At 42.5% G+C, this 16,166-nt stretch overlaps 1 protein-coding gene across 5 annotated transcripts in view; it reads left to right on the top strand.

The window, feature by feature from the left end:
* Positions 1-16,166, top strand: part of ptpro (protein tyrosine phosphatase receptor type O) — a 178,655-nt gene that overhangs the window by 141,467 nt on the left and 21,022 nt on the right. For 4 of the 5 annotated variants that reach the window (XM_068058984.1, XM_068058986.1, XM_068058987.1 and 1 more), the window contains 5 exons: positions 5,124-5,259; positions 6,372-6,492; positions 6,597-6,665; positions 12,198-12,281; positions 15,977-16,012. In XM_068058984.1, the coding sequence (XP_067915085.1) occupies positions 5,124-5,259; positions 6,372-6,492; positions 6,597-6,665; positions 12,198-12,281; positions 15,977-16,012 (446 nt within the window). The remainder of the gene's footprint in view (positions 1-5,123; positions 5,260-6,371; positions 6,493-6,596; positions 6,666-12,197; positions 12,282-15,976; positions 16,013-16,166) is intronic. The other variant, XM_068058985.1, reaches the window with a different exon arrangement.

Raw genomic sequence — 16,166 nt, 5'->3', positions numbered from 1 at the left:
ATGAGTAGGTGTGGATGGTAATGTGCCACAGTAAGAGGACCGGTAATGCATGGGAGTGTATTTTAATAGCAGTCACTGGTAGCCCAGCGATACTATTATATACGTGGACCCTGTACTCCTCACACTGCAGCTGGGTACAGTAGTTTAGTGACTGTGAGACTGGATTACCAACTCAGAGTTTGAGTTCATATCCCTCCATATAAAATTGAGAGATTTAATAAATATGGTCCTTTGCGGGCTGGCACTAAAATTAATTGTTGTAAAAACCCTACATGATCTGCCTTACATGTGACTCCAGTTCCACACACTGTGGTTGACTCTTGATGTGTTGAGGGAAACTTGAGATGGGCAATAAGTGCTGCTTTGCTCATGTTTCCTACCGCCCTGGATTAAAATATTTCCATTCCATGTGTCAACCATTCTGTGTAAAAACAAAAGTCCTCACTTCAGTTTCAAATTTTTATTTTCCTATGCTAAACCTATGTCTCCTTGTCCTGTTCTTACAATTTGGTTTGAAGTAGCTTTATGGGTGTCCCTTTTCCTGACCATTTGCTGTCTTATTTACCCCAATCCGATCAGCTCTATGTCGACTTCTTTCAAAGCTGCCAAGCCAATTTTCCTACTCATTCCTCAACCCTGCGACATTAGGGAACAGCCACAAAAACAGCTTGAAATATAAGTCAACAGTTAAATGTCTGGGGTGAGATAGAGAGCTGATTGTTAATAATTATTTATGTTTGATGCATGTTCACAAAGTATTTTTAATCCCATTGGCAAATGATCTGCTTTCTGCATTCATTTAATTTATAATCCTTTGTCGTGGAAAGCAGACTATCTCATTATTTGAATTTTTTGATTCTTTTAAATCTCGGTTTCTTGCTTTGTTGGGTCTTCTCTGTATTCTCCAACCAGGAGATGGGTAGGTGACCAGCTATTCCACCTCTACCCATGTCCTGCCCTTACCATGTACAACTGGGTGAATGGCAGTGGCTCAGGTGACTTGTTGGTTAATTCGGCTCCCATCCACCAGAGTGAAGAGATTCAGCCGAACTGTACCTTCCCGAAAGCATAGACAAAACTCAGAACTTAGAATTCATGGCACCAATGTCCATGGCATTATGTCATTGTGACTAAAAGGAAGCATTTACGTTTCAACACTGTACATACATCTGTCTATAAATCAAAAATGTTTAACCCAAAGTTAAGCAAGCAATAAATGTCATATCCGCGAAACAGATGTGAAAATTGCAACATGTAAAAATGAAAAGATCCTCAAATATATTTTGCAATTGTTTAATTCCCACTGGCAACTACAAGTCTCTGTATTTTTGATATCTTAACATTTCGTTTTGGGAGCAGCTGTTTTAATTTCATCTAATTTTATTTGTTCCTAAAATGTCACTTTTGCTTCAGGAGAATGTAACACAAGTGTATAGCTGTAAGGGCAGGAATTTAACAGTCAGTAAATCTAGCATGTCGTATCCAATAGAAATCACTGACTAGCCACAGGTGTGGCTATGATGACACTGTTTTATACAAATTCCAGTAGAAAACCCCTTGTATACACTCATAACACAAATGGAATTCACATGGATATTTACTTTAAAAACATCTGACATCGTCCATTAATCAGGGAAGTAAAGCACTCACAATGTTGAATTAAACACTTGCACGTTCTGCTTTTCATCTCACTATTTTACCGCAAATGCACAAAAAAGGTTAAAATACACATGCATATGTTGTTCGAACGAGTACTGAGATCTTCAAGTATGGTGTCCGTTACTCATTGTTTATTTACTAATCAGAAATGCATTCGCCACATCTGGATTCCCAATTAGTCACATATGACTAACATGTGACTAATGTCCTTTAGGAGAGGAAATCTGCTGTCCTTACCTGGTCTGGCCTACATGTGACTCCAGACCCACTGCAATGTGGTTGACTCTTACATGCCCTCTGAAATGGCCTAGCAAGCCACTCAGTTGTATCTAACCACTACGAAGTCAATAAAAAGGAATGAAGCCGGACGGACCACCCGGCATTGACTTAGGCACCGGAAACGACTAAGGCAAACCCAGCCCTGTCGACTCTGCAAAGTCCTCCTTACTAAAATCTGGGGGCTTGTGTCAAAGTTGAGAGAGCTATCCCACAGACTAGTCAAGCAACAGCCTGACATGGTCATACTCACGGAATCATACCTGACAGCCAATGTCCCAGACACTGCAATCACTATGAAATTAAAACAGCTGCTCCCACCGGCAGGACAGACCCAGCAGAGGTGGTGGCACAGTGGTATACAGTAGGGAGGGAGTTGCTCTGGGAGTCCTCAACATCGACTCCGGACCCCATGAAGTCTCATGGCATCAGGTCAAACATGGGCAAGGAAACCTCCTACTGATTACTACCTACCGCCCTCCCTCAGCTGATGAGTCAGTACTCCTCCATGCTGACCACCACTTGGAGGAAGCACTGAGGGTGACAAGGGCACAGAATGTACTCTGGGTGGGGTCTTCAATGTCCATCACCAACATTGGCTTAGTAGCACCACTACTGACCGTGTTGGCTGAGTCGTAAAGGACATAGCTGCTAGACTGGGTCTGCGGCAGGTGGTGAGGGAACCAACAAGAGGGAAAAACATACTTGACCTCGTCCTCACCAATCTGCCTGCCACAGATGCATCTGTCCATGACTGTATTGGTAGGAGTGACCACCGCACAGTCCTTGTAGAGACAAAGTCCTGTCTTCACATTGAGGATACCGTCCACCGTGTTGTGTGGCACTATCACCATGCTAAATGGCACAGATTTCGAACAGATCCAGCAATGCAAAACTGGGCATCCTTGAGGCGCTGTGGGCCATCATCAGCAGCAGAATTGTACTCAACCACAATCTGTGACCTCATGGCACGGCATATCCCCCACTTTACCATTACCATGAAGCCAGCAGACCAACCCTGGTTCAATGAAGAGTGCAGGAGGGCATGCCAGGAGCAGCATCAGGCATACCTCAACCTGGTGAAGCCACAACAGAGGACTACTTGCATGCCAAACTGCGTAAGCAGCGTGCAATAGACAAAGCTAAGCAATCCCATAACCAACGGATCAGATCTAAGCTCTGCAGTCCTGCCACATCCAGTCGTGAATGGTGGTGGACAATTAAACAACTAACTGGAGGAGGTGGCTCCACAAATATCCCCATCCTCAATAATGGGGGAGCCCAGCACATCAGTACGAAAGATAAGGCTGAAGCATTTGCAACAATGTTCAGCTGGAAGTGCTGAGTTGATGATCCATCTCGACCTCCTCCTGAAGTCCCCAGCATCATAGATGCCAGAATTCAGCCAATTCAATTCACTCCGCATGATATCAAACGACTGAAGGCACTGGATACTGCAAAGGCTATGGGCCCTGACAATATTCCGGCAATAGTACTGTAGAGCTGTGCTCCAGAACTTGCCACGCCCCTAGCTAAGCTGTTCCAGTACAGCTACAACACTGGCATCTACCCGGCAATGTAGAAAATTGCCCAGATATGTCCTGTACACAAAAAGCAGGACAAGTCCAACCCGGCCAATTACCGCCCCATCAGTCTACTCTCAATCATCAGTAAAGTGATGGAAGATGTCATCAACAGTGTCATCAAGCAGCACTCGCTTAGCAATAACCTGCTCAGTGATGCTCAGTTTGGGTTCCGCCAGGGCCACTTAGCTCCTGACCTCATTACAGCCTTGGTTCAAACATGGATAAAAGAGCTGAACTCAAGAAGTGAGGTGAGAGTGACTGTCCTTGACATCAAGGCAGCATTTGACCGAGTATGGCATCAAGGAACCCTAGCAAAACTGAAGTCACTGGGAATCAGGGGAAAACTTTCCACTGGTTGCAGTCATACCTAACGCAAAGGAAGATGGCTGTGGTTGTTGGAGGTCAATCATCTGAGCTCCAGGAGTTCCTCAGGGTAGTGTCCTAGGCCCAACCATCTTCAGCTGCTTCATCAATGAGCTTCCTTCAATCATAAGGTCAGAAGTGGAGATGTTCGCTGATGATTGCACAATGTTCAGCACCATTCGTGCCTCCTCAGATACTGAAGCAGTCCGTGTAGAAATGCAGCAAGACCTGGACAATATCCAGGCTTGGGCTGATAAGTGGCAAGTAACATTCATGCCACGCAAGTGCCAGGCAGTGACAATCTCCAACAAGAGAGAATCTAACCATCTCCCCTTGACATTTAATGGCATTACCATTGCTGAATCCCCCGCTATCAACATCCTAGAGGCTACCATTGACCAGAAACTGAACTGGAGTAGCCATATAAATACCGTGGCTACAAGAGCAGGTCAGAGGCTAGGAATACTGCGGTGAGTAACTCATCTCCTGACTCCCCAAATCCTGTCCACCAACTACAAGGTAGAAGTCAGGAGTGTGATGGAATACTCTCCACTTGCCTGGATGGGTGCAGTTCCAACCACACTCAAGAAGCTCGACACCATCCAGGACAAAGCAGCCCGCTTGATTGGTACCCCATTCACAAACATTCACTGCCTCCACCACCGACGCACAGTGGCAGCAGTGTGTACCATCTACAAGATGCACTGCAGCAATTCACCAAGGCTCCTTCGACAGCACCTTCCAAACCTGCAACCTCTACCAACTAGAAGGACAAGAGCAGCAAATACATGGGAACACCATCACCTGCAAGTTCCCCTCCAAGTCACACACCATCCTGACTTGGAACTATATCACCGTTCCTTCACTGTCGCTGGGTCAAAATCCTGGAACTCCCTTCCTAACAGCACTGTGGGTGTACCTACCTCACATGGACTGCAGCGGTTCAAGAAGGCAGCTCACCACCACCTTCTCAAGGGCAATTAGGGTTGGGCAATAAATGCTGGCCTGGCCAGCGACGCCCACATCCCATGAATGAATTAAAAAAAACATACTGTACAACACTGATCTACATGTGTAATATACATAGCATCTTATGGAAGATATAACCAAAGGATTTAATAAAATAGATTTGCAAATTGTAAGGTTTAAGCTGGTGTACTTGTGCAGCTGCTCATACATGCACATTGGTACAAATCTTCCATAGTATCTAAGATTGAAGTTTCCTTCTCTTCCTCTCAGAAAGAAGAGGCCATAGTATTCTCACCCATTGTTACACTCACCAATCTCGTGCCATCGACCTCCTACAACTGCAGCGTGACCAGTGTCAGTTATGAACGTTACAGTGCTCCGGTTTTTATCACTGTCTCAACAACAGGTACTCAGTATAAACGAAGGAATTCCTTTTGTTTAGGCACTGCCACAGATATAATAAGGTGTGCATTAGGTTTTACTTAGAAATGTGGAGGTTACTGGGCAACAGTAACTTGTGCAGCTGAGAGCTTGACTTCTAATTTGAAGGCACCTTCTTCATTACTCAGACTCGCTTGTATTATTTGGGGTATTGTTATTTTTAAGATCTCATCCAGTTTGGCAGATAGAGTATTCAAAATAATTGTTTACTCCAGCTGGTTAATATATACGTGAACTGCAGCATTGGCCAACTTTGTGCTTGTGACTTCTACATAAGGCGAATTCCTGGCCTAAGACAGTTTTCCAAGGACTATAGCATAGTTTGATGCATTCTATGCAGTGTTCTGTAATATGTCCTTATATTTCACTATCTTTTAATGTATTCCATTTGAGACTGACCAGTGAGACAGATTTGGGTGTTAACTGGAAGACTTCCTCTGTCTACCTGAGGACGATGATATAGTGAATGGCAAACACAAGACAGTTGAACTTCCTGTTGTATCCTTAACTACTACACTGCTAACTAATGGCCAAGGCCTTTCTCCAACCAGAACAAGGTCAAATCAAAAGGTTTATCAATCAGGCCATACTTCACTTCCTGACAGTTGCTTCAAGAGTCAGATGGGCAGATCCTGGGAGCAGGATAGTTGCTGATCGTCTGATGTTATACAATTATGCAATACACAAGAGGAAAGAAAAAAACAAAATATAGTTTAAAAAATATGAAAGTGAGGAGTTAGTTTTCTTTATTTTAGTTAAGGTAATCCAAGTATGGGTGAAGGGAATAGAGAAAATTGCGACTCATCAAACTCAGAAGAAGGCTTTCTCACTTTCTCAGGGTAACTAGTGCTAGGAATAAATGCCAGCCTTTGGGAGGGAGGAATTTGTACCTTGTTATCACAACACCATGACGAGTGAAGTGTTTTTGGCATAATTCATTTCATGGCATGAGTATATTTGCAACAAACATGAAAGCAGTTTCCAAACTTTCTTCAAGTTTGTGCTCAGGTAAGGAGCAGATTGCTCCTGGTGGCAGTAACGGAAAGGAGATCCTGATTCATTCTATTAAACATCTAGTTACAGAAGTGAATTCGAACATGGTGGTAATCTCTGCCCTTGCAATCCTGAGTATCCTGCTGATAGGACTGCTGCTGATTACACTCTTTGTTCTGCGACGTAAGCACTTGCAACACGCCAGGTACGGGGTAATTTCCTCTACGTTCTTTCCCATACTTAGTTTTGGAGTCATTGAGTTATTCAAAACTGAAGTCAAGTATAAATAATCGTATTGATATCTTACAGGAATTGTGGAGCAGGAATATTTGTCAATTTTGCCACTTTGGAGAGAGACGGGAAGTTGCCGTTTAACTGGTACGTTGAATGGAGAAGTAAACGACTGGGTTAGCAGAGTGAAAGCCCCTTTTGAAGTACTGAATATCAATTTTAATTTCTGTGCAAGCTTTTCATCTGAGATTCTGTTTGAGCAATGGAAGTCATAACATCCGGTATAACAGAGTACTCAACATCAAACGTTCTGACGCACACAGAATTACAGTTAGAGCAAGCAAGTAGGAAATAAACTCACATTGTTTGAAAAGGAAATTAAAATGTAACTGAAGTCTGCAGGAGTTGCATTGGACAGCTTGTAGTTTCAGTGGGGGATTTCAAAGGACGTTTATTGCATACTTACACTCCGAAATTCATTTGGTTTTATTACTCAGAATCTTGCTTGACGTTCCAATATTCGGTTGTCTTTGTCTCTGGTTTCAATGGGCACTTTGGGAACACCAGTGAATAGATTCTGCAAGTAATGCAACGTTGAATGTTCTATAATTACTCTATAGTTTCCATAAACATTTTACTTCCTAAACACAATTTTGTTTTCATAGTTTAAGAACATGGTTTTCAATACTTGCTATTTTCGGGGTTTTTTTCTTGAGTTGTGGTGTTGTAGTCAGGGTGAAAGTCTACACTACACTGGGAAGAAGTGAATAGGGAAACCTGGCACCAAGAAGACCCTTTCTACGCATGGAGGCAGAGGGCACGGCTGAAGTACTAAATGAGTATTTTGTATCTGGCTTTACCAAGGAAGATGCGCTGCCAAAGTCACAGTAAAAGAGGTCTTTGAGGTAATTAGGAAGGCAAATGTCATGGTGGCCTTTATTGAAAGGGGATTGGAGGACAAGAATAAAGAAGTCTTGCTACAATTGTATAGGGCTTTGACAAGACCACATATAGAGTACTGTGGGCAGTTTTGGTCTCCATATTTAAGGGAGCCTATACTTGCATTGGAGACGGTACAGCGAAGGTTCACTAGATTGGTCCCTGGAGGAGAAGCTGAATAAACTGGGCCTACAGTCTTTGGAGTTTAGAAGGGTGAGATCTCATTGAAACATACAAGATGCTGAAGGGGCTTGACAGAGTAGACACTGGGAGGTTGTTTCCCCAGGCTGGGGAATCTAGAACATGGGTGCAAAGTCTCAGGATAAAGGGCCAATCATTTAGGACTGAGATGAGGAGAACCATTTTTACTCAGAGGGTTATGAATCTTTGGAATTGTCTACCCCAGGGGGATGTGGATGCTCCATCGTTGAGTATAGTCAAGGCTGAGATAGATAGATTTTTAATCTCTCAGGAAATCGAGGGACATAGGGAGCAGGCAGGAAAGTGGAATTGAGGAAGAAGATTAGCCATGATCCTATTGAATGGTGGAGCAGGCTCGAGGGGCTGTATGGTCAACTCCTGTTCCTATTTCTTATTTTCTTTTGTTCTTAAGTACTGGATGGGCTAAAAATTAATAAGAGGTATTAGAAAGGTGGTTATATCTAAAATTGATAAGTCACCTGAACCTGATGGGATGCATTGAGGATACTGAGGGAAGTACTGGAGGAAATTGGGGAGGCACTGGCCACAATTTTCCAATCCTCCTTAGATACAGGGGTGATGCCAGAGGACTGGAGAGTTGTAAATGTTACACCGGTGTTCAAAAAAGTTAGGATAAACCCAGCAACTACAGGCAAGTTAGTTTAACCTCAGTGATGGTAAAGCTTTCAGAAACGATATTCTGGGACAAAATTAACAAGTCACTTGGACAAGTGTGGATTAATTAAGGAAAGCCAGCACCGATTTGTTAAAGGCAGATCATATTTAACTAACTAGATTGAGTTTTTTGATGAAGTAACAGAAAGGGTTGATGAGGGTAATGTGGTTGATCTGGTCTATATGGACTTCCAAAAGGCATTTGATTCAGTGCCATAAAATAGACTTGCCAGCAAAGTTAAAGTCCATGGAATAAAAGGGAAAGAGGCAGAAGTTGGCTGAGTGCCATGAAAAAGAGAGTAGTGGTGAACAGTTGTTTATCGGACTGGAGGAAGGAATACAACGGGGTTCCCCAGGGGTTAGTACTTTTCCTGATCTATATTAATGACCTAGACTTGTGTGTATGGGGCATAGTTTCAAAATTTGGAAGTATTGTGAACTGTGAGGAGGATAGTGATAGACTTAAAGAGGACATAGACAGGCTGATGGAATGCATAGACACCTGGCAGATTAAATTTAATGCAGAGAACTGTGAAGGGATACATTTTGTTGGAAAAATGAAGAGAGGCAATATAAAATAAAGGGCACAATTCTAAACAGGATGCAGGAACAGAGAGACCTGGGGGTATATGTTATGATGTGCCTTTATAAAACACTGGTTCAGCCTCAACTGGAGTATTGTGTCCTATTTTGCCACTGCACTTTAGGGGGGGGGGGGTGCAGAAAAATTCACAAGAAAGGTTCCATGGACGAGGGACTTCAGTTACATGGATATATTGGAGAAGTTGGGATTGTTCTTAGAGAAGGTTGAGAGGAGATTTGATAAAGGTATTCAAAATCATGAAAGTTCTTGACAGAGTAGATAGGAAGAAACTATTCCCATTGGCGGAAGGGTCAAGAACCAGAGGACACCGATTCAAGGTGATTGGCAAAAGAACCAATGGTAGCACGAGGAATATCTTTTTTAAGCAGTGAGTGGTTAGGATCTGGAATGCACTGCCTGAGAGTGTGATCAAGGCAGATTCAATCGTCGTTTTTAAAAGGCAATTGGATAAGCACCTGAAGAGAAAAAAATTGCAGGGCTAAGGGGAAAGGCGGGAGATTGGGACTAGTTGAGTTGCTCCTGCAGAGAGCTGGCATGGACACGATGGGCCAAATGGCCTCCTTCTGTACTGTAACCATTCTATGATACAGCAAATGTGTATAGGTCATGCTGGGAAACAGGTCCTCTCTTGCTCATTGCATCGCTGGCAGGTGGAATTTCCCAGTATAAGGCCCAGTTTTTGAATCTGTTTGAACAGCTGTTATAATGGTCCAAGCAATCCACTTCCCCATAGTTACAATGCACAGATTCTAAGAGGATGCAGTCAGTGTTGATGAAATATGGGCATTGGGGAAAGGTGGAAAATTCCACTTTTGATTCCTTTTTTAGAAAGATAAAGTTTTTGCAAAATAGAAATAATGTATTAAGCACTGGAAGAGGAAGAAAAAGAAACGGAGGTCTAACCATTAGTTGGATTTAGTTTCTATAGCTTATTCACCAGGCTAATCCCATATATACCATTGCATATAGCATTCACTTCAAGTATACATCTCATTTACTTCTTGTTGCACTTTTTAAAAATTCTTTCATGGGATGTGAGCATCGCTGGCAAGGCCAGCATTTGTTCCCCATCCTTAATTGCCTTTGAGAAGGTGCTGATGAGCTGCCTTCTTGTACCACTGTAGTCCATGTGGATCTATCACACTCCATACTTATTATGTCCTCCATAAGCAATGCCATAGGGGATTTGCTAGTATGCACTTCCACCTCTTTGAGGCAGGAAGTCCCGCCTAATGGAGCTGCCGGCCAATCAGAGGGCCGGCAGCTCTTATCCCAGCAGCACTACTGGACTGCAGCCCAGCTGAAGACTGAAGAGAAAGGACGGCCCCAGGAGAAGGTAAGTTTTTGGGGCCTCGCCGGGGGTGATTGGTCAGGCCCCAGCGAGGCAAGGGTGGTCGATTGGGGGGATGGGGTTGGGTGTTCGAGGTGGATGGGGCATCGGGGGCAGCCCTCCGGCGCACACAGGGTGCCTGATCGTGAGGATCCCCCCCACATGCCGTCAAAAAGCTGCCTGCTTTTGTCAGGCAACTTTTCTCAGGCCTGGTCCGCCCGACCGGCCAAGGGTAAAATTCCTGTAGGGGCGAGCAAAGGCCCGTAAGTGGCCATTAACTGGCCGCTTAAGGGCCTTGATTAGCCTGGGGTGGACTAGCTGGCTTTTTGCCGCCGCCACGCATAAAATGGCGGCGGAGGCGGGAGCATGTCGGGAAGGGCCCCCAAGCTTCTCATTCCATTTTACACCCCCACCCCCTCCCATCAACCTACTCTTTGAGGGGGGTGTAAAATTCCAGCCCCTGTTTTTATTGATTAGCCATTTAACATTTATGTGTACTGTAGTTACAATAAGGGCAACATGGCTTAAAATTCAACTTTCCTTTCAAGGGCACCATCTCCATTTTGATATGAGTGGAGTTTAATCAGCCAGGCTAGCGCTGAGTCCATGTGTTTAGTCTGTGGAGTAAAAAATATATTTTTGTTTATCTTCTCCTAAGGTCAGACTGCTGGATTGGACTCCATGAGCTGGTCTTTCTAGTAAATAGGTCAAACTGAGAGCCAGCAGTGAAAAATCCCCCCTGTGGTTAGCAAATTCTATTTAGGATGTTGACCAAGAGGAAAACCCAACTCTAGGTCTCGAGGAAACAAAATTCAACACAATGGAAGACAGATTTTCAGAGCTAGAATTCTCCTTGCAGTTCCTGGTAGCCCAGAAATATATAAGCAGATACAAACAGAAATGGCAGGATTTTCCCTGGGCGTTTGAGCCCACTGACAGGCTCAAATGTGGGTCAGAAACCCGCACTGTGTGGGAAACAGTCAAGGTGTTTTTCCTTGGAGCAGCCAATTAATGGCCAGAGGACGGGCTCGCTGTCCAATTATGGACAGGGAGTGGGCTCTTGAAGCTGGAGAGCCATTCAGAGACCTTCCAGCTTGGAAGAAGCAGCAGGCTGTGATGGCAGGAAAGTAAAGGAGAGGGCGCTTCAAAGTGGAGGCACCTTTTCTAAAAACCTTCTTGAATTTAAAACAAAAATGGCGTTTGTAGCCAGGCCATCACTTTGGCGGGGTGGGGAGGGGAATACTTCCTACAGGACAGGCAGGGAGGGCCTCTAAGTTGACGTGTAGTGCTGGCAAGCCAGGCAGCTAAACTGGCGCCTGCTGCCTACGGGATCCTGGATGCCAACTGGAAAATGCCAGTTGGTCTCCTTTAATTGGTCTTTTATGGGCAGTTAGCCCTGCTGCCCCCGCCATTCCGCCTCTATAAAAATGGCCTGGGGATTGGATGCAAGCGGGGAACTGACACACAAGCTAGCTGCGCTATTTTTAGCATCCATCCACTTCCAGCCCCAGCAGCGGCTAAAATTCCAGCCCCAAGTTGTTGTAATGATGTTTACTCTTCAACACAATTATAATTCAAGCTGAGTTCTTCCCAGCGGTAATCCAGACTCCAGAGTAGCATCTGTGATGTTTCATAGGGAAGAAGTCAAATGTTGCCGCAGGAAATTAAAAGAATAATGTAGCAGGTAATGGTTTTAATCTTGTGTTTGCACGTGCGAATGAAACTATTAATCATATTAACTTTGTGCATTAGTCTATCTGTATTTCTCATTGTAATGCAATATTGGCTGTGCAGCATGTCTGTGTTACTGCAGAATCTCTATATACTATGTCTAACTAAGTCTTGCTTCATGTGTATGTTAATCACAGGCGACTTTCTCTTTTATTAATCAAACAGACTGTCCATATGTGTCTGTGTTGCATTTTCTCAGGCGTAGAAGTATTTTTGCTGTTCTTGCACTGCTCCCATCATGCCTTTGGACTGACTATCTTTTGGCCTTTGGTATTAACCCTTGGTAAGTTTATTTTAATAGTCTTCTTACCTAATACCTCCCGAGAAATGTCAAAACTAAAAGCACCTTAAACTAGCATGTAATGTTCTCGCACATCTGTACTACTGGAAGCTACTGGCTACAAAATATAGGAGAGTTCAGAAAGGTATTTACATTATATTGCACATGACATGCATGTGTTTGTTTCGTGATTGTGTGTGGCGAGTGAGATTAGTTTTAGGATTGGCCAAGGGCAGCAGGAAACAACATACAACAACAACTTGCATTTTATCATGCCTTTAATGTAGGAAAACCTCCCAACTCACCATCAGTGGTAAATCAGACAAAAATAGATGTCAAGCTAAAGGAGGAGATGTTAGGAGAAGTAATCAAAAGCTTGCTCGAAGATGTTATTGTTAAAGAGGGTCTTAAAGGAGGAGAGGGAACTGGAGAGATTTAGGAAGGGAATTCCAGACCAGAAGGCCGAGATGGCTGAAGGCATGGCTGCCAAACAGTGGGGTGAAAGGGAAGGAAAACACATAAGGCCAGAATTGAGGAATACAGAGCTCTAATAGGGTTGTAAGGCTTGTGGAATTTACAGAGAAAGGATGGGGTGAGGTCACAAAGGGATTGAAATACGTCTGCAAATTTTAAATGAATCCGTGGAGAACCAAGGAGCCAATGTCGGTCAGCAAAGACAGGATGATGGATGAACAGGACAAAAATGCAGGCAGTAGAGTTAGGTTCCCAATTTAGTCTTTCAGCAATAACTAATGGTGTGGATAAGAGCAGCTTATTGTCAGTAGTAGAATTCCAGTGTCTTTATGATTAATCCCTAAACTCAAGCTCTTTAAAATTAGCACTGTCTTCATGCCTGGAAAAAGAGGAAAGACAAACACACTTTGTTTTTGTTGCAATGAGCTTTGGTGATGGGAAAATACATGTTGATATTGCAATATGTCCATGTTTGGAAAATTAGCAAAAGAGTTTGATGAAGAATTTTATATTGACTCTGTGCTATTTAATAACTCTACTAAGATTGCAGCACTATAGCCAATACTCTCTTCCAAAAATATTGTATTAGGTGCTTTGTTTTATTGTAGCACATTATTGAGGCAGTCTAGTGCATGTTAGCATCAGTAATAAGATCAGTGATCCCTCAGCTGGACTGTCTAAGGAAGCAACAACTGGAGGTGCAATGGTAACCTGGAGAATGTACAAAACCTTTGCTATTGCTCAGTTGCAATAGATCTGAGGGACCCATGCGCATGCAAAGAGCATAAAAGCAGGAGATGAATGATGTAGAAAATGGGGAAGAAGAAGGCGGCAATGTGAAACAGATATATAGTGGCTGATTTCAACTTCTCCATGGTGCTCGTAAATTTCAGGACCATTATGGATGAAGGAGGTCATTGGGCCTATTTTAGTTCATCCATCCAGAAATACCATAAAGACTCTTAGATAGTTTCAGTCAGAAGCAGACATTCTATCAATTTGCCTCATAACTGGAATTGCCCTCCAGACAGCAACCTGTCAAGTTCCCTTTAAAAGAACTGCAGGTAGTTTGTTTCACAGGGACCATGACTGTCTGTCATAGTCCTACCATCGACATCCATCTCCACTAGCCAAACCAACCGAACCGAATCCAATTGCTTTATCATTTTAAAAACCTCATACATCGTCTCCTTGCCTTTATGTCACTAAATAGCCCCAAAGCCTGCACCCTATCCAAATAACAAAGAGTGCTTAGGCTAGATATCATTTTGGTCATACCCCTCTGCATCTTTGACAGCACCTCAATATTCTTCATAATGTGCTGGGCCAAAACTGGGTGAAATGCCTTGCCTGTGGGTGTATTGTGTCTGCAGAGCATACAGTCTCCTGGATCCATTGCAGCAAGTTGCTATGGCTTCTTCAGCAGCATCTCCCAAGCATGCGACTTCTGCTATCTACAAGGACAAGAGCATCAGATGCTGCCTCCAAGTCACCTGACATCTTGACTTGGATATATTCCCTATCCCTTCATTGGTGCTGGGTCAAAGTCCTAGAACTCCCTATCTAACAACATTGTAGGAACATCATCACCACACAGACCGCAGCAGTTCAAGAAGGTGGCTCACCACCACCACCTCCATCTTAAGGACAACTAGAAATGGACAATAAATAGCCTTGCTAGTGACATCCACATCCTGAAGAATGATCAAATGAAATCTGATTCTCATAGCCACTTTTGTTCTCTAATCCTTACTATACAACCTAAATTCCTATCTGCTTTCCCCATAGCCAACCCACACCACTTTTACTGGGTGATCAACAGTTATCCTCAGGTCGCTGATTAGTTCATCAGTAATTAATGTGCCTACGTTATAGCATACATCAGTAATTAGTATACCTATGTTATAAGATATATTAGTAACTAGTGTCACTGCATTAAAATATAAATAACACATGCAAATACATTATTGAAATAGTAACTACATTGCAAGATTTATTAATGTTGCTACATTAGTTATTTTGTAATGTAGCAGTATAAAATACTAATGTAATCACATTTGGAGATTTAATTGAGGTGTATAAAATTGTAAGGGTCCTAGATAGAGTGGATAGGAAGGACCTATTTCACTTAGCAGAGAAGTCAATAACCAAATTTAAAGATTTACATAGAATTAAAGTAATTGGTAGAAAGATTAGAGGAGAGTTGCTGAGAAACTGTTTTTCACCCAGAGGGTGATGGGGGTTTGGAACTCACTGCCTGAAAGGGTGGTAGATGATGCAGAAACCATCTTTAGATTTTAAAAAAATACTTGGATATGCACTTAACCTACAAGACTACGGACGAAGAGCTAGAAAGTGGGATTAGACTGGATCGCTGTTTTCAGTCAGCACAGTCATGATGGGTTGAATGACCTCCTTCTGTGCATAAATTTTCTATGTTTCTATGTTCACTATTCACTAATGAGTCTACATTATAAGGTATATTATGATTTAATGCCACTGCATTATAAGATACTCTGGTAATTAATTATAAGATTATATATAAGAATCATTATATGATACAATATTAACATGCTTAACGTTATATTACACATTAACTCATGTGCCTACAGTTAAGATGCAATAGTAATGAAAGTAGCCACATCCTAAAACATACTAGTAGGTAATGTACCTGCATTATAAAATGTAATAATAATTAATAATAACATTATAATATACATTATATATGTATTAACTCACATGCATCACATTTTGTTAGATCTAATACCTCTACATTATAAAATGCATTTGTGACTAATGTACTGATAGGTGTGAGTATGACTCCCTATTGTGAATTGACCCTTGTATTTGCCTATCTCTCTAACCATTCTGTAGTATATCCTTTTCATTGTGTAATCACATTTACTCCATTTTGCTGTAAATTTATCACTATTTGGTGTCATTTACTACTGATTTGCATGGAATCTTTCTAAGCCTCTGTAAATCCTTTGAGTATGGGCCATGTGCTTATCAGATATCAGGTTTGTAACATGAAAGTGATTCAGGAGAGAAGGGTTAGAGGTTTATTTTACAGTGAGTTATATTGGAGTGTGGATATTTTGGCACAATGTGTTTCCAAATTAAATTGAAGTGTGCTGTGTGTTACATTGAGGAAGTTCCATAAATTTAATCGGTAAAGACAGAAGCTGATGTCATCTTTTTAATCACATGTTCTTTACTTACAGGAATAAATACGCACTGAAGAAGAGGAAACTAGCCAAGTATGTTTAGTCCTCTTGTAATGAACTTTCCACTGATCAAAAATGATTCTATTCCAAGTGTTGTACATTGAAGTTTCAGTACTATTAATGTGGAGTGTACCTTACCCCATAAGTTTCTGCAAACCAGGCTTGCTTCTCTGCACTGCTCCAACAC

The sequence above is a fragment of the Heterodontus francisci genome, chromosome 27, assembly GCF_036365525.1.
Source record: "Heterodontus francisci isolate sHetFra1 chromosome 27, sHetFra1.hap1, whole genome shotgun sequence".
NCBI lineage: Eukaryota > Metazoa > Chordata > Chondrichthyes > Heterodontiformes > Heterodontidae > Heterodontus > Heterodontus francisci.
Note: the sequence above shows the minus strand (reverse complement) of the source record. Positions and strands in the feature narration are given on the sequence as shown.